General features: G+C 37.1%; 1 protein-coding gene across 1 annotated transcript in view; it reads right to left on the minus strand.

Annotated features, from left to right (window-relative positions):
- NSMAF (neutral sphingomyelinase activation associated factor) overlaps nt 1–23,093 on the minus strand; it is a 37,333-nt gene that overhangs the window by 3,053 nt on the left and 11,187 nt on the right. The window contains exons 4-27 of the mRNA XM_042869389.1: nt 22,910–22,977; nt 22,777–22,813; nt 19,770–19,820; nt 17,537–17,608; nt 17,126–17,173; nt 16,980–17,032; nt 16,348–16,477; nt 15,330–15,401; nt 14,422–14,530; nt 13,067–13,243; nt 12,107–12,186; nt 10,789–10,879; nt 10,633–10,696; nt 10,464–10,515; nt 8,630–8,750; nt 8,235–8,366; nt 6,543–6,585; nt 6,015–6,172; nt 4,711–4,819; nt 3,842–3,900; nt 3,123–3,190; nt 1,569–1,636; nt 1,205–1,328; nt 597–680 (exon numbers count right to left, since the gene is read on the minus strand). Of these exons, the coding sequence (XP_042725323.1) occupies nt 597–680; nt 1,205–1,328; nt 1,569–1,636; nt 3,123–3,190; nt 3,842–3,900; nt 4,711–4,819; nt 6,015–6,172; nt 6,543–6,585; nt 8,235–8,366; nt 8,630–8,750; nt 10,464–10,515; nt 10,633–10,696; nt 10,789–10,879; nt 12,107–12,186; nt 13,067–13,243; nt 14,422–14,530; nt 15,330–15,401; nt 16,348–16,477; nt 16,980–17,032; nt 17,126–17,173; nt 17,537–17,608; nt 19,770–19,820; nt 22,777–22,813; nt 22,910–22,977 (2,070 nt within the window). The remainder of the gene's footprint in view (nt 1–596; nt 681–1,204; nt 1,329–1,568; nt 1,637–3,122; nt 3,191–3,841; nt 3,901–4,710; nt 4,820–6,014; nt 6,173–6,542; nt 6,586–8,234; nt 8,367–8,629; nt 8,751–10,463; nt 10,516–10,632; nt 10,697–10,788; nt 10,880–12,106; nt 12,187–13,066; nt 13,244–14,421; nt 14,531–15,329; nt 15,402–16,347; nt 16,478–16,979; nt 17,033–17,125; nt 17,174–17,536; nt 17,609–19,769; nt 19,821–22,776; nt 22,814–22,909; nt 22,978–23,093) is intronic.

Consider the following 23,093-nt stretch of genomic DNA (forward strand, 5'->3'; position numbering starts at 1 on the left):
CATTTACTGTGAAATTCAGCAATGTGTTTTGGAGTGTGTTTAAAAAAAACAAAACAGCAGTAACTCAATTCTTTTTATTTGTTTGCCTTTGGAAGAGTTTCATTAGGAAGCAGTAACAATGAAAATACTGAAAAAAAAAAAATCCTCACTCTTGAGTTTTCAAAAAGCAAAAGCAAAGAAGGAAACTAAGGAAAACCAACTCCCTCTCTGCTGTCCACCTCCCCCAACCTTGAGCTTTGTGCAAACAAGCTGACCAAAGCAAATAAGAATAAATGAACAAGTAAACAAAATAAAAACCACAAAGCAGAACTCTTCCTACTGTCGCTTTCTTCCTTAAGAGCAGACTTGTCAGCAAAGGAAGCAGGGGATGCTGGAGAGCAGCACGCTCATCTTAGGCAAAGTTATGCCAACAAAAGCCAACGAGACAAAGCAACTCACCGCCCCAGAAACACCCAAACCCCAAAAGAGAAAAAACACACAGCAAAAGGAAACATCACCCCAGACAATCCTCACACTTTAGTTGTTTGTTAAACTGAGAGTTGAGATCACGTGATACAATCTCAAATCTGGTACTGCATCTCTGTCAGCATACTTACACTAACATCGTGCTCTAACTCTGCAAGCAATTCAAAACAGTTTCTTTTATTGCTCGATGTCTCTCCAGGTACGCATTTCCACACCTACAACACAGACATTAAAGTTTGTTCAAAGCAGCATTAGTAAAATTGGATGAGTTTCTCCATTGCTTAATGCTCACATTACAAGTGCTGCTTGTGTAACTGCAGGCCTCATCTGTGTGGCAAAACAGCAACTGGCACCTTAAACTGTTTACATTAAGCAGAGCAACACCTTAAACATGACTGTGCTGATTCCCAGTAGGTTACCAAAGTGCTGTATATCACACCAATGAATGGGTACTTACCACAAGGCTTTGGGAAATTCTTTCCTATCTCTAACTTCCAAATTATTTTTATTGAAGTAACACTCCAGCTTTGAAACACAGTTGAGGCAAGGCTAACAAAAGATAAACTACTTGTACTTATTCTATTATACTATTTGTAGTGACTTATAAATATTATATAAAATTATTCATGTATTTATTACTAGAATATAACAGACACATCCACTCCAGTGCATGCCTCTGGCCAAATATAAACTGCTAGCAATAAATAGCTATTGAAGTATTATAAACTTGTCTACAAACCTTTACAGTGGAATCCCAAGATGCAGAATATAAACACCCTTCTCGCCAACAAATCTTGCTGACAGCATCATCGTGTCCCATCAAGATGTCCTGCCGTCTTCCAAATGCAATTGAATAAAAATATCTAACAGGAAGAGATCATGAAAGTGTTACACCTTCAGGTAACATAAACAGTTTTCTCTGAATTGATGAAAATAACTTTTTTTTCTACAGTTTTTAACAGGAACCAGACTAAAAAAAAAAAAAACCAAATGTAGAAGTACAGATACTGCATTTTATCAGTGATTCTGTATCTATAGCCATAATTATAACTACCAAGGTACTCAATATAATTCAGCAGAGTCAGCAGGAAGTAAATACTCACATATTATTGTCCCATGAAGAACTTATGACAGTGGTATCTCCTGGCAAGATGATACAAGATGACAAAGCCTGTAGAAGAAAAGGAAAAACAAAGCAGTGTTCTATTTCTGACCCCCAAAGAGAAATACATTAACGTGGTTCTGGAGAACAAGGAGCATAGTAATCTTCTCTGTGTGCAGCATTCTGGTGTTGCATGAACGTTAATTAAGAAAAGCCTAACGAAAAACTCCAGTAAATACAAAGTTAACTCCAAAGTTGGGAAACACAGGCACAGCCAATGGATCTCCTTTTTTCAAGTACTTCATGTATGTTGTATGTGATTCCACACTCAGGAGAAACCGAGCCAGCTTTTCATCTTTCAAGTTATGTCAATTCTATATGAAAACAGAAACCTGAAAAAACAGGTTTTCTTTCATGTTTTCCCCTCTCCCCCCCCCCCCCCATGACAGCAACTCTGCTCTGCTCTTTCAAGCAATGGATGTAGCCAAGTAATTTCTATTATTCTCAGCAACAACAACAAAAAAAAAAACAAAAAAAAAAAAAAAAAAAAAACCACCACAATAGTAACAACTTCTGTAAGTATCATCAGAAAAAATGAACAGTAATCTGTTCTTAAAAGCATTCTAGCAGGCAGGTGGAATGCAAAGAGATTATAGCTTCTGGCCTTGCTGCAACACATCAACACTGAAACTACCAAGGGGGCAGGAGAGAGTGAAGAGGAAGAGAACAGAAGGGTACACAACCTCCTCACTAGAGACTAACTTGGACTAGGATTAAATGAAGGGCTCCCTTTTTACAGCATCAAGAGGAGCATACCATGGCAGGCAGCAGTGTCTTGATCTTACAGCTTCTTTGGGGATGTGCTAGAGTATACTATGGCTTCTACCTGGGCAACATATCTGCTTTCCCTTTCCCCTAGAGAGGAGGGTACAGAGGAGCGTTAATGCATCCTACTATCTTGTCTCAGTAAATGACTCAGAAAGTGACCCAGCTCAGGCCCCAGCGCTCAAGCACAGAAAATAAAACACAGAATCCCTTTCAAAGTTCTGTTTGAGAAGCATGTTGTTCAGAGGTTGCTGAGATTATCGCTCATGAAGCAAGGACTGCTAAAATTCACACAGCTAAGATTCCACTCCCTGTCCTTTGCATTCTTCAGCTGACTGACTGACTGACAGACTCCAAACACTTTGGGTATGACTTGAACATGGGTATAAATTCAAGCTTTGTTTCTGGTGTTGAACACCAATTCAAAGTTGTTTGGAAAGACCTGTCTGCTCATGCCAGTGTATCTTAGTCTACCACAAGACCTTCTCTATATAGCAGAAAACTCAGAACATTATTAACACAGAAGAGAAACATTTAATGCTCCCTTGCTGCGTTCAAAGAATGCTTCTCAGGTCTCCAGGGAGAGAGAACACAATCTCAATTCATTCTGCTAAATTATCCACATGTCATATAACTGAGGAGAAGAACACACTGAGCTACACCAAGAGACATTTCTATGAGTAGCTTTCAAAAGATTCCTAATTATGTTTTTATTTTGACAGCAACTTACCATGTTTGAAAAGGACACACTTCTTTGGAGTGTTTTGGATTCCTTGGAAAACATCTTCAGAGTTGAGTCTAAGTACAAAGAACAATACTACATGACTGCATGACTGTAAAATGACTGGTTTATATTACAGAAGATAAAAATTTTGTATCTGTTTGAAGATTCATATATTTAGTTATAAAAATCAGGTATGTTTTTTTCAGTCTTTGAATTAATAATCTAAGGAGATAAATTAACACCTTCACAAGCCCACATGTGGACAACATTGAAATCCGCGGACAACTTAAAAAAATATAAAATAAAAAAAATATATCATACTTAAGCTATTTAATTACAGGAAATATCTATTTGGCTTCATTAATTTCTATAATAGGTGTCTTGGAAATGTCAAAAACCAAAAGCAAACAGAAGTACTGACATACTGTTTGAAAACTTCAGTACTTGTAGCAATAGGGCAGAAAGTGAAAATGAGTATCTTGCATTTGGCAGAACACTGGGGCCATGTTCCTTTAAAAACCCAAACAAATGAGAACTCAGTGATTCTGGAAGAAATACCCTTGAACACTGCCTCAATTTTGCTTCCAGTGAAGGTATTCTAGGGATTTAATCTTCACATTTGAAAGTTGCGTGCTCTTTTGTTCACAAAACATCACTTGGTGTTATAAGTTCGTATTAAAGCATTTGCACTGCAGGTTTGAGGAAATAACTGCAATAATACTCACCTTGGGAAGTGGTGAAAACAGAAGACCCATTGCAGGTGACTGCTATTCCAGTAATTGCCCTGTTAATACAAATAGGCTCATCAGTGATTTCCTAAGTTTTGGAACTTACCCACAATACTGCAAATTAAATACTGCTGAAATCTGTTATTTGATTTCTATTCAAAAAGTTAAGATATTCAATGAGATTAAAAATACTGCAGTGGTGAGCAACATGCCCACATACTCAAATATACCTCACTATCATCAGTACAGGTTCCCTATATTGTTCTGCAAGAACTTCAACCTCGCTGGAAAGGACATACCCACGTGAAAGGATTAATGGTTTCCCATTCAATCTTCCCAGTGTGGGATTAGCTGGGCTTTGTCAAAGTTCACCTGAAATTGGGCTGCTTGGTGTGTGGCTCCCTAGGAACCCATCAGAACACCAGTGTGGTGCCTGGATTACCTTACTGCCCGCAGCTGGAGACATTACAGACTCCTCGTAAGGACGCAGCTCTGGGTTGTGCAGTTGCTGAACTTTCAATTGGCTTAAACTTTCAAATTAAATGGCATGAAGAAATAAGTGGAAATGCTTATCTAGCTGCTGCTATCACAGTTTTGGCAAATGGGTATTAATGTCTGCTTCTAAAATGTGAATGAACTTGCTTTAGATCTCTCTAAGGAATAAAATTAAGCTCATAACTGCCTTTTCTAGATTGGTAATTCATCACAGACTAAAAAACAAACAAAACCAACCCAGCTATCTCAAAAAAGAAAAAAAAGAGAAAAATTACCATAAGCCTTAACCCATCATTCAAATAGACTCGCAGATACTCCTATCCCCAGTTAAATGGAACAACTGTGACTTAAGAGTGAAGAGCAGTACCTACTCTTTGTGAATTTTATATTGTTCATCTTGTCTTAGTTTAGAAATATTGTTCCAAGCAAGTGTAATGCTTTCTTCTGTCAAATCTTCAAATGATTCTTCATTTGGAGATACTGCAATAAAATGCCACAACAGCATTTTACTATGGACAGAAATCAGAAAGATAAAATTCAAGAAGTAGGTGAAGGTACAAACATAAACACAAAGTACAGTAATCATGCAGAGCTCCAGGAATATAAATTTTTGGTTACTGTAGACATTGAAATGTCAAGAGTTTCCCAAATGGAAAAATGCAATCAAAGCCACCTACCTATTATTCTTTTACATTCAATTAAATGTCGTAAGTTTATTTTCTGCAGCATCTCAGAAGTTAAGGGATAAAGAAGTGGAAACACACTACATATAAATTATCATAAAAAGCCTAAATCTGACAGGAATTATGTGGCCTACTACCAGAACCATTTAAGATGCATGGCTATTATTATAGCCATACACAATTGGTATAGTTGCAGGTTACCAAGTAAGTAGTAACCATCTTTGCTTCTCTATGTAAAAATGAAAGCCATCAAAAGGTCAGCAAATCAAGGACAATCGACCAAGAGACTGAATGTCTCCCCATTCAATAGACAGCCTGGAGATTCAGTCCAGTTTACCAGTAGACCACTGTTCATATAATGAGGGCCACAGAACCTTAGTTTCAGAAAAAATGGGCAAAGTTTGACATTGTAAAGAAACCTGTACTGCCATTACATATCCTTTTCTTGAAGTTATTCCACCAACTTTTTTTTCAATATATACTGTAGGGACAAAGTAATTTCTCTGCAGTTTCACTCAAGTAACATTAGAGGGGAAAAAGACCCCAGTCTCACATGTTCATATCCAGATGCTCAGAGTAAATTCTCAGTTCAAGCTTACTGCCACAAAGACAGTTCTGTTCAAGAACAGAATGAATCTCTACATTATTTAGAGTCTCTACAGAGACAGTCAAAGAAACTGCTGTCGTATCAGTTTGATTCTGAAGTGTCACAAAAGGCCAGAGAACACAGCCCTCCTACATCTTCAAAGGCAGAGACTGAACTGGACCATAAAGCAAAGTGCAGGATCACAGCTACGGGATGTGTGTATTTTCAGATTTGAGACTGATCTTGCCTGCTTCTCCTTTAATAGGTAAGCTCATGGATTTATTCTGACTCTGCTTATAGGGCAAGTGGCCAGGAGATGTCTATAATGAGATCTTGTGGGAAAAGATAGAGAACTCCTCCAAATTACAAATCAGTTACATCATCAATTTATCTGTTATACACTCACCTGGAGATTCACTTATGGAAACACTGTGACTAGATGTTCTAGAGGAGCTTTTTGGCATTATCCGTTGAGGATGAGGAGTTGTAAACAACTGTTTTGGTGTCTGTCCAAACTCCAAGATTTGTGTCAGCAAAGCTACTTTCTCATTGGGGTCCATAATGCTTCAGAGAAGCAACACAGTTAGTTAGAGCAAGTTCTCTGTTTCTGTCCTGGAAGCACAAGGCTGCACATAGAGTTACTATGGTCATCACAGAACTGATTTACAACAGGCATTCATATGACAGCTTCACAATTTCCTTTATGTATGATGGCAACGTGACCTTCAGTTAAAAATAGCAGTAATAATAATAATTTAAAAAAAATAAATCAGATAAATCAACACGAAGAAGAGTTCAAGTAACGGTCTTTGAACATCTATTAAAACTGACAGCCTGGTATCAGTTCACCAGCTATTTTTACAGCCACCATAGAATGTGAAGAGATGACGATACATTTAGCTGTTTTTACAAAAATATTCAAATTCTTAATTACCTGTTTAAATCCACTCCTCCTTCATAAGTTAATGGATGAAACACTGGAAAAAGAAATATTTGTACAATATAAAAATACAATGTTTATCCTGGGCTTGAATCTAGGAGACTCGGAGGCAGTTTCCAAAGCCAGCTCCTTCATAAAGGAAGGACAGCTTATTTAATCTTCATGAAGGAGAACGTCCTCCCACCTCCCCAAAAATGCATAGCTATGTGACTAGATCTTCGGTTATTTTATAGACAGGTAACAAAATACAGCAAGAAAGATCATAAAAGCCTATCTATGCTCCAGTTCATTTGATAAAGTGGTAGTGGGTTGCAAACTTTGCTAATTACATTGGGAGCTCAGTATATGGATACTCTGTCTCTTGATACCAAGTCATTTGTAGACATGGCCCTTTCTGTCTCTCTTATCTACTCAAGAGGGTCTTGCAGTTCATTACATTAATTAAAAAAAAAAATAAATAGAAAAATCACACTGCATCAAGAGAAGCATGTTTTGCTTTAGAAGCATATCTGCACAATAACAATACAGATACCGTAACATAAATACCACTTCTCTTTATTCAGAGTCTGGCATATTTTACCTTACATTTATGACACCTAATCATATGGTAACTGGACCCTGCAAGCTCAAAATACAGCTAATCACAATTCAAAGGTGCATGAGGAAGCATATTCATATCTATGGATTTTCACATCACATCAGTTCTCTCTGGAAGTAGGAAGCAATGACTATCAAAATTAAGATTGCTTATGCATTCTTTCCCAGTAATTGTAAGTTTAAGAAAAACAAAACCTGCCTGTCTCAAATTTTCTCTTGCTTATCATCAGGGTTTCTGGAATAACCAAATTATCTTCGTCCTATACTGTGCATCTGCTAATCTTCCTTTAGTGAGAAGATGTTTCCTTATCAGACAGTAACACAGTTAGGCTAAATATCACACTATCATACTATGATGTCTAGAGAACTTCAGCACACCAACATAACAAATACTGAGCAACAGCTTCTTTTATAAGAATTTACAATAGCTACCTACAAGATCAAAACAATATGTCAAACATTTAACCTTTACTTACACAGAATAAAAAGCCCACGTGCTACAGAAGGACAAATCTGGTTACCCACGTACTTTTTCCTCCATTCATGCTCCTAAACAGCTGTAGCCCATTACCTCCTCCTTTTCCTTCTCAATTCACTTAAATAGGAGGGGAAGGAGGGGGATTTCTGAATTGAAATTCTCACACTACAATCACAGCACAGGGAATGTTAAATACCTGTTTGTGTGGCTGCTCCTTCAAACTCCCGTTCCTAACTGAGGCACACTACTTGAATACTACGTTGCTGTACTGCACTGTAAGTAAATAACAGCAACGCTGCAGAACCATCTCAGCTACCATTTTAGAAGCATGGAATTGGTCGGGTTGGAAAAGACCTTAAAGATCATCAAGTCCAACTGCAACCTAACCATACTACCCTGACTCTAACAACCCTCCCCTAAATCATGTCCCTGAGTAAGATTTTACATCTTCAAATATGAAGGCAATAGATTTTTCAAGTAAGGTACTACTTCAGGTAAGGAAAACCTGTATCTCCTTTAAGGATCAAGCATTTAAAGCACAGCAATAAAAGATCAAAGCCAATTTATCATCAAAGTTTTGGTTTTGTTACTTCAGTGAAATGCATACTTACCATTGCAAGCTGTAACAGCTTTGCTTCCTTTTTGTTTGCAGCCAAATACGAGGTCAATCCACTCATGAAGATGCTCTGAAACATACTGACTTTCTAAAGCCTCTTGGCTCTTCTGAAGAAAGTCATCAGGACCTGACAAGAGACGGGTTAATTAAAGATTTCCCACTTACTATCATTACCCCTCCCCGTTCTTACAAAAAACACCAAACCAGAAGACCCATACTAAACTCAAAATTGCCATGAAAATTAAACACAACTACAGAATGTATCAATGCTTAAGAGTAAAAATTACTTCAGGAGGTAACTATGAGAGCTTTTGAGAGAAATATGATCCCAGGAAATAATAATGATAATCCTGAATTCACTCATAATGCAAGAAGCTGGAGTACTACTACCTGATGCCCAAGGGGGAAGCTCTACATCTTCAACAGTCTTTCCACCCTGTCTTTTTCCCAAATCCAATTTCAAGCTGTTTACTAGAAAGCTAGAATCATTTTCATAAAATTCTGGAATCAACTGGTAGAAAAGAAAAAAAAAATAAGAAAGGAAAAATTTTTGAGGTCAGTTTAGCTTCAGTCATTTTAACTAGAAGACATTCAGTAAAAACAAAGTTATTCAAGTTCACACATTAAGCCCTAAAGTTGGATAGTAATTCCTCCAAGCTTTCCTCTTTGCCAGAAGAGCAGCACTAGAAACTTCCTTGCATTACAATTTCAACTTCCAAGTATCAGGCATCCTGTCCACCACCAAGGCAATTATCCAAACTAAATTCAAGGGCTTATATATTTTTAATATAGTACATGTAGCATGTGAATTCATAACAACAAGAGTATCTTCAGATCTCTAACTGTATAGCTGCCTTCTTATTTTTAAGACATCAGGTAAGATTCATAACAAAAATCTAGAATGCAACTAGAATGACAGAAGTTTGAGAATTTAGATAAATTATTTAAAGACCAACAAAGCTAACCATTCTTACTTCTTCCATTATATATTTTTAAAAAATAATTATCATTAATCACTTCAATAAAAAGCATTTAACATCACCCACCAGTTGGCAGTTAATTATTCAACATATTCTACGAGGTACTGGTTTTATAAAGCTCAAAAAAACCAAGTTAAAATGTCTATTGTTTAATATCCCAAATATACTGTTACCATAGAAAAACTTGGGTCCAAAGAGACCTTGGGGCCCATCTAGTTCCAAGTCCCCCCACTGTGACAGCAGTGCTGCCAGCCACTAGATCACATCACCCAGGGCCCCATCCAACCTGGCCATGAACACCCACAGGGATGGGACAATCACAACTTCTCTGGGCAATCTGTTTCAGTCCTCACCATCCTCTGAAGAATTTCCTCATGATATCCACATCTTCCCTGTTCTAGTTTTAAACCATTCTGCCTTGTTATACTGCTATTAGACTGTGCAAAAAGTCAGCCTCCCTCCTTCTTATAAGTTCCCTTTAAATAATGGAAGGCTGCAACAAGGTCTTCTCCAAACTGGGCTTCCTCAACCTTTCTTCAAAAGAGGGGTGCTCCAGCCTTCCAAATATCTTCACAGCTCTTCTTTGGACCCACATCTGTCTTGTACTGGGGGACCCAGGCCTGGACACAGCAACCCAAATAGGGCCTCACAAGGTCATAGCAGAGCAGGACAGTTATCTCCCTTGCCCTGTTGACCATCTCTATATTGATGCTGCCCAGGATACAGTTGGCCTTCTGAGCTGCAAGCACATAATACTGATTCATTCTTAAGTCCTTCTCCACAGAGCTGCTCTCAAAAGTTCGCACAGATATCTAAGATTACCCTAACCCAAACACAACACCTTGTACTTGATAACCTTGAATCTCGTGAGGTTCCCTCAGACCCACTTCCCAAGCTTGTCCATGTCCCTTCAGATGGCCTCCCTTCTACCACCTGCACCATCCTCCTTAACCTTATAACACAGCCAAATCCTAGAGAGACTCCAGTAGATGAACACAATACCTACAATAGTACATTTTCCCCCTTATCCCTGTAACATTCATAATGACACTTCTGTCAAATGAAAAGATAGAAAGGCATAAAAGGAATCACACAATTACAGAGAAAAAACTTCAAAACATGAAAGGATACATAAAATGCCATCAATAGCTGAGATAAAACATAAATGAATTAAGATCAACAGGAGACATCTGAGAAAAGTTCTGCACAAGTGCTTAGACTTGAGTTATTTTCTGGCCATTTACCTCTTTGAAATCTGTTGCGCCATCCAAACAGTTTTTCCAGGTTTCTGCAACACTAGACAACATATCAATTACACATTTTAAAATGTTTTCTAACATTTTCTAATGCTTTGCACTCCCTTGATGCCCATTTTAAAATGACAACTTACATACAGACAAAATGTAAACAAACCTGTTGAACATTCTGTCAGCATGATCAAACTTTCCATTCTGCAGACAGAGCATGTATTCTGGAGCTAGAGAGAAATAAAAAGTCATCATCTTCCTTCAAACCTTGCCTGCTTCTGAGGCAAATGTCTGAACAGAGAACACATAAAAGCAATCTTACCAACTCTAACAAGATAAAACAAAACATAACCCGGGGATGAATAGTGGCTCCCATACATGAACTTAGGTTCTGGCATTTCCTCATAACGTGCCTACAACATAAGGAAGACAGGTCTGTTTAGTATCAGTGCTCCTGCTTGCTTTCATGATTTTACTCACCATCTCTATAGATTTATTTAAGAAGGGGAGAGATGAGAGCCACCCATTACATTTCTTTTTCCCAAAGAAAAAACACATTTTAAGCACTAATAAGCATGCAGATTTAATCAGGTCAGTAAATCAGTAACGCACAAATGTTCTTATAATTTATAATCCAGAATTATCAGGTCTTCAGCTTTCTGATTCTCTTACTTTCCACACGCTAAGGCAGTGATATAACTTCAAAGTAGCATGAACACAGCCCTCCTTTTTTGTCTTTCATGTGCACTTTTCTAAGGTTATGGAAGAACACATTGATTGAACTCAACCTGGAACATTCCTTCATGACTTAACCTTTCACAGGTTATCCCTAAAACCTACTGTACTCTAAATAAGTGCAGTAAGCATGAGATGGCTAGCAGTTTGAGGAAACAGCCTAATCTTAGAAAGAAATCTTTATTTACTGTTCCTGAAAATGATCATATTTGTACTCTCCAGAATCTTAAGAATTGTAAGTGATTTGGGAATAGCTACCTTGCCATGGCAGAAGATTATGTTACATGACAAATTGAAAGCAAAGAAATTGAGGACCTTCTAACTCTAATGGTATATTTGACTGCTTATAAAAAAGAATGTCTGCTTATTTTGAGAAATGGAAGAAATTTATTCACTATTATCTGCGTGTGGAATCTTCATGATACTCCTATCTCCATGAATCTGTATTTCCTCCCTTTGAAGCACTCTCACTCAAACTCTGCATTTTTCTAAAACAGAAATACTTTGCATTGCTACTACTTTGCCATATTTTACATTATGCTTTTTTTAATCTTTTGCTCTTAAAGCTTCATATTTCCAGTTATATGACTTGGCAGTTTATAACTACTATAAAAAAAACAACCAACCAGCTACGCAGAACATTTAAAGGTACAACACACAGGAATGGTACTAAGAGAGATAAACTAGATTTGAATAATTTGAAATTTTTCGCTTGTAAAATTGGTGCTGAAAAATATTAACCTGAAAACAATTGTGATGAAGTTTTATAGGCAAGTTTGTTTCTGATAAGGTTAAGAGATTGTTGACAGATCAGCATACTTAAAGGTTGCTTGACAAAGCTGCTTTTATTGCTAACACGCACAAGGCCAAAAGTGTACTACAGATAAAGTTCAAGATAGACATACCAATAATCTCTCCAGTCTCTCTTTATTCAGGGCACCAATCGGTTTACTGAGGTCACGGAATGTTTCAGGTTTTGTCAGATCTGAAAAAACAGACCATGAATCGTTCCCGCCACAAAAGAATACATTCTGATCAATACTAAAAACTGAAAAACACCCTAACAATAGCAAAACAACAAAATCCACAGAAGCACCCAAGTTCTTTTCTCTTCTCCCTAACTGCAAGAGAATAAAATTCTTACCATAAGCACATACTTGTCTCCTTACTTCCCAGTAGACTCATCTCAAATCTCTTGCTTAAGAACTGGAAGTTAGACATCATTGACAGCTATTGCAACTAACATCACCTGACACACAAGATGAATGCTACCAGTTGCTAACCAGTACTGTCTTCTTTCTACATGCTACAGTTCAAAACTACCAAACAATCAGACTGCAGTATCTGAGCAGATGCTTCCCATACTCTGCTGGTTTTAGAGGAACACAATCCTCTAAAGAACAAGCTTCCAACACACATTAAAAAAGGCCCTTAAACAAGAAACCTATTTAGACACAAGCCTTGTTAGCTTCTTTTTAACTTGCAATATTAAAAACCTGCCCAAGAATGCCTAGATCTTATTCATTTCAACGCATCCAAATCATTCAATGGAAGGCCATTATAGTGGTTCTTATGCATTTCTTAGAATCACAGGCAGTCTTGGAATGTTCACTACTACTAATTTTCAAAGTGACAGGACAGGTGCAAAACACTCTGACAACTGAAGTTTTTCCACAGAAAAAGTGGAACAATGTAAGTATTTTTTCCACCAAACTCCAGAGTAAGAACGCATGAAAACACGCTGGGTCAGTAACACCAGGTGCATCCTGCTATACATGGAACATCATGCAGCATAACACATTCCTGATGCCTCCCCCCAAGCTGTCAAGCATGATGCACTAACGTGTTGTCTCTTATACACATACCTAATTCTGCACTAGAGTAGTCTGCTATGATCCAGGGAAATACAGGATACTGGGAGAGATCATTGCAGCTCCTGTCAGCTAGATTGTTGAGATGAAGCAGATACTGGTAGTTTGATATATGTCCTCGCTGCCATTGCAACATGTAACTCTCAGCTGTATGCTCTGTAATATGATTTTCTAAAATAAAATCAAACATTAAGAGTTTTGAGGTTTGCAGTTCCACTCATAAAATATCACAGATTAGCATTATTCAAGGTACTATAAAGTTATTCTTGGCACAGAAGCTTAAAATCAAAAGTTAGAATTAAGTGGTGATTTTATGTTTCAATAGCTGCTATACTTAACACATCTTGTAAATCCTGTTCAGATAGGTCTGGAGGAGTACTAAAACTGAATATGGAAACAACGGATGGGAAAGAACCTGACTGCTAATGGAGCTAATTTTCTCAGCACATATGCTATTATTTTGGAATGGTTCTGTTCGTGGTGTGAAAAAGATCCATTCATTTTCTATGAATAAAGGACTTAATAGAAGTAAGAACGTAATTGTTTTAGAAGGGTAGGTTTCATCATCCATTGCTGGGCCTGAGGAGAGTTCACATATTTATGTGTGCATTTAAAAATCCATTTGTTTACAAGAGTTTTCTCCTGTATGGAACACCACCCCTGTAAGGACTGGCTGTTCAGCCTGGAAAAGAGACGGGTCCAAGGAGACCTAAAAGTGGCCTTTCAGTATCCAATGGGAGGCTGTAAGAAGGAAGGGGACAGACTCTTTAGTAGGGTCTGTTGTGACAGGACAAAAGGAAATGACTACAAACTAAAATGGGAGATTTAGACTGAATATAAGGAAGATGGTTTTTTTTACAGTAAGGTTAGGGAGGCAGTAGAACAGGCTGCCCAGAGAAGTGGTGAATGCTCCGTCCCTGCAGATGTTCCCTTGATCCAGCTGCAGATGTCCCTGTTCACGGCCAGGGAAGACTTACTAGGGCATGAGAGGAATCCATCCATACAAAACAAAATTCAGCAGAATCAATCTTATATATTCATATACTCATTTCTGTTTAAGACAGTCCTTTTTTTTTTTTTTTTTTTTTTTTGAAGGTACATATTAAGTTGCAGATCAAAATAATCAGTTTCACTTTAATAATGTTATCTCAACTTCCATACTCAGCCCTTCAAATACAAACAAAACATGCAACTTTTCAATGTCCATTTTGAATTTTGCTTTCTTCCATTAAGAATTCTTATGGCTAATACATCTTTTAATTCTTCCCACAAATCAAGAGAGAAAAATCCAGACAAATTTCTCCTTGCAAAGAACTACAAACTAAATTAACAAATTAAATGCTGCAAACCTATGTATGCTGCAATAAGGTAATAGAGCTCATCTCGATCTTGACAGTTGTAGAATTTCAAGTAGATGTCAGAACATATATCATTTTCTGAGCAAAATACCTCGAGTCCCTTAGAAATTAAAGAGGGAGAAAAAGTAAATTGAAAGCAGTTACTAACAAGCTATAACATTCATGCTTTTTATTCCGGTTACTAATGTCTAAAACTCAGCGCTGGTCATAGTTTTGCGTACATACAAGTCTAACATTTTCATCTTTCCTACTTCCAACCATGAAAATATTCCGTTGATACCCAATCAAGTAAAAAGATTAACAGCTGTTCACAGACAGTCTCTACCTAGGCTTGTTTAAGGGCAGGTAATGTTTTTGTTGTTGTTGTTTGTTTTTTAGTTTAAATTTGTTTTGAGAGAAAAGTTTTGTTCAAGTCTGAAATTTCAGTGTAAACACTGGAAGCACAGAACTGAGGTACTGAGGAAGCACACACTGCAGCACTGTCATCATCCCTCAATCACATACAGCAGGGTTCTTCACTCCATATTAGTGTCAATCTGCACTAGTGATCAGACTCCCTCCATGAATCAATCCAGGGAGAAAGCACACCAAGGGAAGGCAATTCATTCTATTCCAAGGTAGATGTTTGAGATAAATAGAATGAACTGCTTCCTGGAAGTACTCCCTTCTCTCCTCCCCTACATGAACTGCTTATGAAGGAAGTTTTTCATCCTTGACAGAATTCACTTTTTCTGTTTTCATCTTTTTGACAACACAGGGAACAAAAACACTTCAAAACTAAAAAGTGTTGGGTGCTGTTCACTATATAATCCATAGTTTTTAAAATTTCCTCTGCCTAACAATGTGTACAATTTCAACTGGTCTATTTAGGAAACTACATACACAGTATTTGAGCTTACCAGTGGCATTAGACCATGTCTTCTTTTATAGATGCGGCGTACATTCTGCAGTGTTATTTGTACTACTGGTTTCTGTAGGGGGAAATGGGGCAGAAGGATGGAAGAGAAAAGATGGAGATATATGTTCTTCTACCTTAACCTGAAGTTTTTCTGAACTAGAGACACTTGGCAATACAAAAGCTATATCCTCCCACATCATGTTAGCAGCCCAACAGTGGTTTTAAGCAGCTACTTCAAAAATAAGTTAATCTTTGCTGTAGCTTCTTGTCTGAGCAGAAAAGCAGGTTATTACTAAATAACAATGTATCATCAACCAAATTTATGGCCAGTTAGAATAATCAAGCAAAAGATGAGCAGAACAGAATTATATTAAAAGTAAGGAAGCCATCAGGTTAGTGGGCATAACATTTGCTGATGGTGCCATCTGATGGACAGAAATTGAATGGCATTCTGTCATAATAAGCCATCATAATAAGCTAAAAGCAGATTTTACTTCTCAGGACAAGTTTTTCGTATCTTAGAGGCCTGATAGGACTACTGCTGCTATTTCTGTGACAAAGTTCCAAAGCAGCTATACGACTGCGATATGCACTCCATTTTCCATTAGGGAAAGAAACGTTCAGATTTATAGAAAACCTAGCTACAAACTTCCTAGCTCATACAAAGTGAATCAAAACTCGCACCAGACAGGAGCAGCACCACAGAGTAAGATTAGAAACTTATCTTAAATTAAATGCTACAGAAAGTTATTTTTAAAAATACTAACGGAGAACAAGCAAAGGATACTTTGTGCTTTGTCAATTGTAAGAAAGTCAGCTCAGAATAAAACCTCAGAGTACTGAATATAACAAAGCAGCATAAATTACAAGAAAACTAAGGACCTTTTATCAGAAATGAAATCAGTCTCCTTGGAGATGTGCCCCACATGCATTTAAAAGGAATAATACAAAAAATGGAAACTGTCCATAGAGGAGCAGTGTGCTCACACCATATGCAAGACCATCTATGAGGCACTTACAGGATATCCATTAAGAGGCTGGAAGTACAAGTTAGCATCAGTAACACACACATGCCCTGGATTAGTCACCAGTGGTGTCACCATTTCTGCTTTACATTCCATACGCAGCGTTTCAGAAATGCTTTGAAATCTACAAGTGAAGAAAGGGAGTAAGTTTACCTCTGGTTCTTACATATGCAGAGCTATCCTTAAATTCTTCAGGTTAGTTTATAGCTTTGGCACATCTAAACAGGGATGCCTCAGGCATGAAGAAGGTTCTTTGTTGAGAACTCTAACTGGCAGTCCAGAAAGGAAAGTCATATGTTCTGCTTCATTCTCAGAACAGTAACCCATCACTACTTAAATTATCTTATACACTGCTTTATTTGGCATTTACTTACTGATACCTAACTTGGAACAAATTCATGGATAAACAGAAGAGTCTGAACAGGAAAAAATGAAAAAAAAAAAAGTAACACATACACCTTCACAGAACGTCCTATTCTCCATACCAAGTTTTTCAGAATGTTAAAAAGACAAATCTGCAATTTAGCCACTTGTGCTGCTCAAAGAAGCACCTACTATGTAATGGAGCTGTAGACTAAATAACCAACAGGTAAAAAACATTTTCCCACAAGTTATTAGAAAGATACCTGTTTTTATCAAATGAAGTTCTAGCCAAACGGGATTGCAGTATAGCAGTTATCTAATATGAAAGAAAAAATAACATGGTTTATGACTGAAATGCAAGTAGAATTTCATTAGAAACAGTAATATTCTGAAATAATCAGACGCTTACCATGGCAGCTTGATCTCCCATCTTATCTAGACAAGAAGCCCTGTAGAGCTAAAGGACAGTGAACTTAAGTGATACAGCACTGATGTCTCACACAGTTTAAAAGTCTACAGCAACGTGGAGGGCATTAGCATTCTTGTTGACTAAAAGAGTACTAGAAGAGCTATTATTATTTCTCTTTAAAGTTAACACATTCACTCATGTTTATTGTCAAGTAATTTGTCTATATATGATTATCTTGCATAGCTAATGAGAGTAGCTTACAACTGACTTTAGAACTAGAAGGTATACTCAACTGTTGCATTTTCAAAACTAGATACTCCAAGAATTTCACCTTTAGAAATACTTAAAGGAAGCTTCCCATTAAATATCAAAAAAGATGATGTGGAGAAGTGTGCAGTGATAACTACATACCTGATGTAGAGTTTGCACAACATCTCCTAGTTTCCCAGCTACATCCAATTGGAATAGGTGTTCTGTTTTGCCCTAAAATCAAAAGCATATTTACCACAAAAATAGTTTAAAATACAGTACAGTGAAAAAAATTTTTAATTAAAAGTAAACTTTGTCAAAGCATGTTTCCATAGGTTGCAGTATACATTTGAAAGACCTATGTAAAACCTGTTGTGTTTTTTTATCTTTATAAATCTAACTTCCCTGTGGTAACTTCCTTGTGCAGTCCTTGGTATTCTTAATATAATGCAACATAACAGCTTCGAAGCACTCCATTTAATGTAGCAACAACATCTCCAAGTCTAGAACTAATACATGCTCCAACTAGTTTAACATCACATACACAAGCAAATCGTATAATCATAGGAAGGCTTATATTGGAAGGGACCTTAAAGAAAACTTAAAGTTCCAACCTCCTTGCCACTAACAAGCAGCTCTCTGAAGTGTAATTTCAAAATATTTCTGGTTTTGACTTAAATCTGCTAAAAATGTGTATGGATCAGCTGATAGTAACCCTTACACACGACTCGTCTACAGTGGAGGTGGTTGGGATCCCTTGAAAATCCCTGAGCATAGTATAAAACTGCACTGACAATTCGGTGGGGTTCTGTGATTTCTTAAGTTAGACTTCCAGAACAGTGACCAGTAAGTCTACTTCAAGACACTGATCAATGTGGATATAACTATGAACAACCTAAGAAAAAATGAAACTCTAGATGACTGTTAGCATAATTTATGCAGTCAGAGCTGAACTGACAGCAACCCTAGAGCAAAGCATGGTTCAGAAAGCAAACTGTGCTAGATTAATGAGAGACAAGAAGTTCAACAGCAATTTGGATAAAAGCCTCACTAACATTTCACTGACTACACATTTTTCATTTAACAGGAGAAACATGGCTCTCATTCCCTAGTGGATGGTCTTCAACGGTCACTTATGGCCTACAGGGTAAAACCTGTGGAAAGCAGTTCTATGTCTAGCTCTACAGCCTGGAAAGACTTGGTGTTTCGTAATAGATCTCCAAAAATAAACAAATAAATAAACAAAATCAATTGAAGACATGGAAGCAAAATCATACTACCAGATTCTAGCACCCAATGAACCACCTGGAACAGGCAGTGATTCAAGTATACCTAGCAGCAGCAAAGAAATACTCTTAAGTGGCTGAAGGCAAACTAGACTTGTTTTGCTATGAAGAAACATAACTGCACTTTCGTGAAAGAAGCTGTAATGGTTAACTATTAGGAATTATTTAAGTATCTTGACTTCAGAAAAACTAAAATGGAGAAGTTTCCAAACAGTTCTTCCAATTATTTTCTTTTTCTCGTGTCAATAATGCTACTGATAGTTATGCGATAGTTAATAAATCTTGCACTTGGAAGCAAAACAGAGAATACAAGAGAACAGAAATGAGGTTTTGCATAAAGAATTAGTGACATTAAGTAAACAAGGAAAATAAAAATATAATTAAAAATCACAGTTTAGAAACACCACCAAAACAACCTGAAGTAGTTGTTGAGAATAATTCAGACATCATCTACTAATCATCTTTCCTGTTCATAGTAGCAACATAAGTTAATGACTTGATCATTCTTGAAACCTTTTACTTGAAGAAATATGGCAACAAATTTAATTGCCTGCTCATTTCTAAACTGTGGAAAAAGGTTGAAACAGAAAGAGTGTTTATAAGACTCTGATTTTTCCATTTTGTGTTTGTATCTTCATCTACCTCACATTTTAGCTGAAAACCACTCAATTCTTTACCTTGCAGACTTCAAACTCAAGAATTTGATTAGAAAGCAACAGAAGCAAGCTCTGGATTCTGATGTGAGCAAACTTAACCTGCAATTTCTTTGAACTGTGACCCATTCAGCTGGAAAACATAAATTAAAACTGAGGAGAAACAGTGCCCACCAAATATGAGTGGACAGTTGTCTGTCTGATTGTTGAGCCCATAGAGCTGCATGCTGAGGCAATTAGCAAGAGACAGATCTGCAGCACGTATTCCAATAAATATCACATATGCCTTATGGAAAAATTCAGACACTAGTTTTATCTAATATGCACAATTATTTATTTTTTGAAGTTTTATTGTCATATTGCTCCAATTAGAGTTATCTTACTCTTTCATAATAGAGAGCATTGGTCTCTACAATATATTAATTTGCTAAGAATAATGAAAAACTGTACACTTACTCTTATTGTTTTATAGGGTGCAATAACATTCCTTTCTTTAATGAGAAAAACCTGAAAGAACAAGAGACTGTTAGGGCTTTTGTCCAAAAACAAACTAATAAACAATCACCCGTCAAAAAAAAAACAAAACACCACCTCTCCCCCCAGCCATCAATAATAAATGTAAGTCCTGGTAAATACAAAGCTAAGAACACTGCTTAAGCAACCAAAATACTAGGTTGCAACATCCTGCTTTAGCTACCCTAGATGAACAGCAAAAAAACAATGACCTTTTGTAGCTGCTGTGAAAGGGATGAGTGTTCAGTGCATTTCACAGGCTTACTTTGACAGTCAATTAGTGAGTTTTTATTCCCATCATATGACCTTCAAGAAGCTGTAAGACGGAAAGCAGTAAGCACAGCCACCAGCCTAACCCCATTCAACAGAATATTTCTGCCTGCTTTTTTTCTGGCAGCTTATTCCCCTAGGGTTCTGCTCTGAATGGAATGTCCCTTCTCACAGAGGGCCTCACTCCATGACTGCTGCATGAGCCTTCTCAAATGAGCTCTTTCTGTGCCAAACATTTTGCCTCCAGTTCCAACAATTATGAATGTCATTACCTTTCTCACCCTACAGCTTACTTTTGATCAGTTTTGTTTCTTTGATGCTACTCCCAGACCTGGAGAGCATCCTCCACTCAAAAAAAGCCACTAAAACCAACAAAAAAACCATACGAAACCTCTTCCCTTCATAGCCCCTACACAGAAAGGCTTAACTGTTGTCACACTGGTTTGTAGATTATCACCTTATCATTTATCATCTGAAAGATGTCAAAGCCAAAAAATGAGTCATGTTTCACTCCGTCTATAGGAAAGGCTCAAATCAAATCAAAAGAGCTAAAATCTCAGACCTGGGTAGGATCCTAAATGGGTATGAGCTCCACAAAACACACTAGACTGCATGACCAACTGTTTTCTGCTCCATGCCTTAGATACCTGCCTTCTCCAATGGTCTTCTCAAACACCAGACATCCACCTACTCCAGACACATGGTTTGCTTAGGCCCAGTGCCTTGGTTTGCTTCCTACAGCAAGCACCAGGCCTATGGGTCTGCCTCCAGAGGCAAGCAAAAAAGGCAAAAGCAAGTTATATGGTTTGGCCTAGCAAATGAAGGTAAAGAGAGTGGATAGCATCAGCCTGAACTGTTGTAGACCCACAAGCAGGAGAGCTGGCCTTTGCCACAGGGCAACTCACAGCACCGATATGCCAGACGAAATTAAATGGTATGCCCAGTGTGCCTCTGTTAGTGCTACTTTAAATAACAGCCAGCTCCTTTAATCTGATGTTGCTTTTACAGACCTACATTAGAGCAAAAGAAAGTCAACCCAGTAAAAGACACACGCTTTATGCTTAGCTCTTACTTCTTGTACAATAATTAAAGGCTCTTCTACACTGAGACACCCCAATTCCAAATTACATGGGAAAAGTAGACAGTACACATCAAAATACATACAGAAGCAGAGCAAAAAAGTTGCCATGTTGTATTAGTTACCTATTTTGTAAGGCAGATCTCCAACACTACCTTGAGAAAAATTACTGAAAAGTAAGTTTATATAATCCCAAATTATTTCCATTTACTGTATTGTATAGCCATTAGTCTTTAAGTTACTTGTTACACAGAGCAAAGCTTCCTGTCCAGCTATGGATTAATACTATTTTGAGCCTAAAAAAAAAGGCAAGCATGTTTAAGATGATCTGATCATTCAATATGTGCACTTTCCTATAAGACAGAAATTGCACTCAGAAGAAATGTTCATAATTAGGTCATAATTTATCACGAATACAACCTGTGAGTACTTCATACCTGACATACTTTCATACAAAAATACAAGCATGTGTCATTCCATCAAAACATTTCAGAGCACTTCCCCAGTGACAGGAGGATGCCTGACACTCCACACAGTGAGGCTAACAATGTTCACTATTCTAAAAGCTAATTTTTTTTCCCTTTGTAATGTTTCTATACTCACCTGTTCTGCAGAATATATATGAATATTGTATGATAGAGGAACGGGTAATAAAAAAGGCAATGACATTATAGACAATACTTCAGATATTTTTTTTTTTCCCCTTTACCACCTGGAAGTTTACACAGAATAATCAGAAATGCCTTAAAAAGAATAAAACCATTGAATACATAAAAAAAAACCATGAATACAATGAGTCTTAACTACACAGAACTCTAAGAAGTAGTTTCAAGATGAAATTAAGTGTACTGATTACTTTAACACAGGCCATGAACTTTTCTAGTGCAAATTAAATTACATGCTTGAATTCCTTTTTGACTGCCACAGTACTGAACTGAGCAAGGCTACTAAATTCAGCTCTCTTTAAAAAGAAATTTTATGAATTTGCTACAAAGTTGAAGAAAGTATTCCCAACCTCATTTCAGTTATTTCCTGAAATGAAAACATGAACTTTTTTTGAAGCACGGGAACACTTACCAGCTCCAATTAATCAAAGTTTGAAGTACAGTACATTGGTCTTTAGTAAATACAAACAAGTTCAAGTAGATCATAACCCACAGCTGAAACCTGAATCCATGATTCAGGATAGCTACTGAAAATGATTTGGTGGACAGCTTACGAAAACATAGTCCACTGAACTTTAAGAATTCAGATGGCTTTGCCATTACCAATACATGCTACAGAAGGAAGAAAATGATATACAACTGTAGCAAGACCAAAATAAAGATGATGAATAACCAGATAAGTCTACTCTCTTTTACTCAATTTTAAGATTGTCTTAAGTTCTACTGTAACATGTACAGCGCAGCAAATTCCCTTTAATCAAAGTCCCATTAATAGAGCCACTAATAGTTTAAAGTTTCCAGCATCAACAGCTTCACATTAATGCTAAGTTTTGCTTCCAGAAACTCCTCATCCTAGAATTCCAGCTCTGAGAAACACCATTAAGGAACATAACCTCTCACATTTATACAATGAAAATCCGTTATGCGCAGCTCTTACCTGATTACACACAACAGAAATCCGTCCTGATATCTCCCTAGAATGTAAGTAAGATACTTAGAGATGGACATTTCAGCTTTAAAAAAAAAAAAAAAAGTCAAATGCATATATACAGTAAATCAAATTCACATACCGTAAGAATGGATTTTTTGCTTCATTGTCTTCTGGTGCTTTTATACTAATGCAGTCTCTCAACGGTATCTGTGGCAAGTTACAAAAACATACACAGATGTGTGCTCCTTAAAAGCAATCTCACTTTCCCAAGAAGTTGCAGTTACAGAATCACCAAGGTTGGAAAATACCTACAAGATCATCCA

The sequence above is a fragment of the Lagopus leucura genome, unplaced genomic scaffold, assembly GCF_019238085.1.
Source record: "Lagopus leucura isolate 7727_CA_CO unplaced genomic scaffold, USGS_WTPT01 Super-Scaffold_100002, whole genome shotgun sequence".
Classification (NCBI taxonomy): domain Eukaryota; kingdom Metazoa; phylum Chordata; class Aves; order Galliformes; family Phasianidae; genus Lagopus; species Lagopus leucura.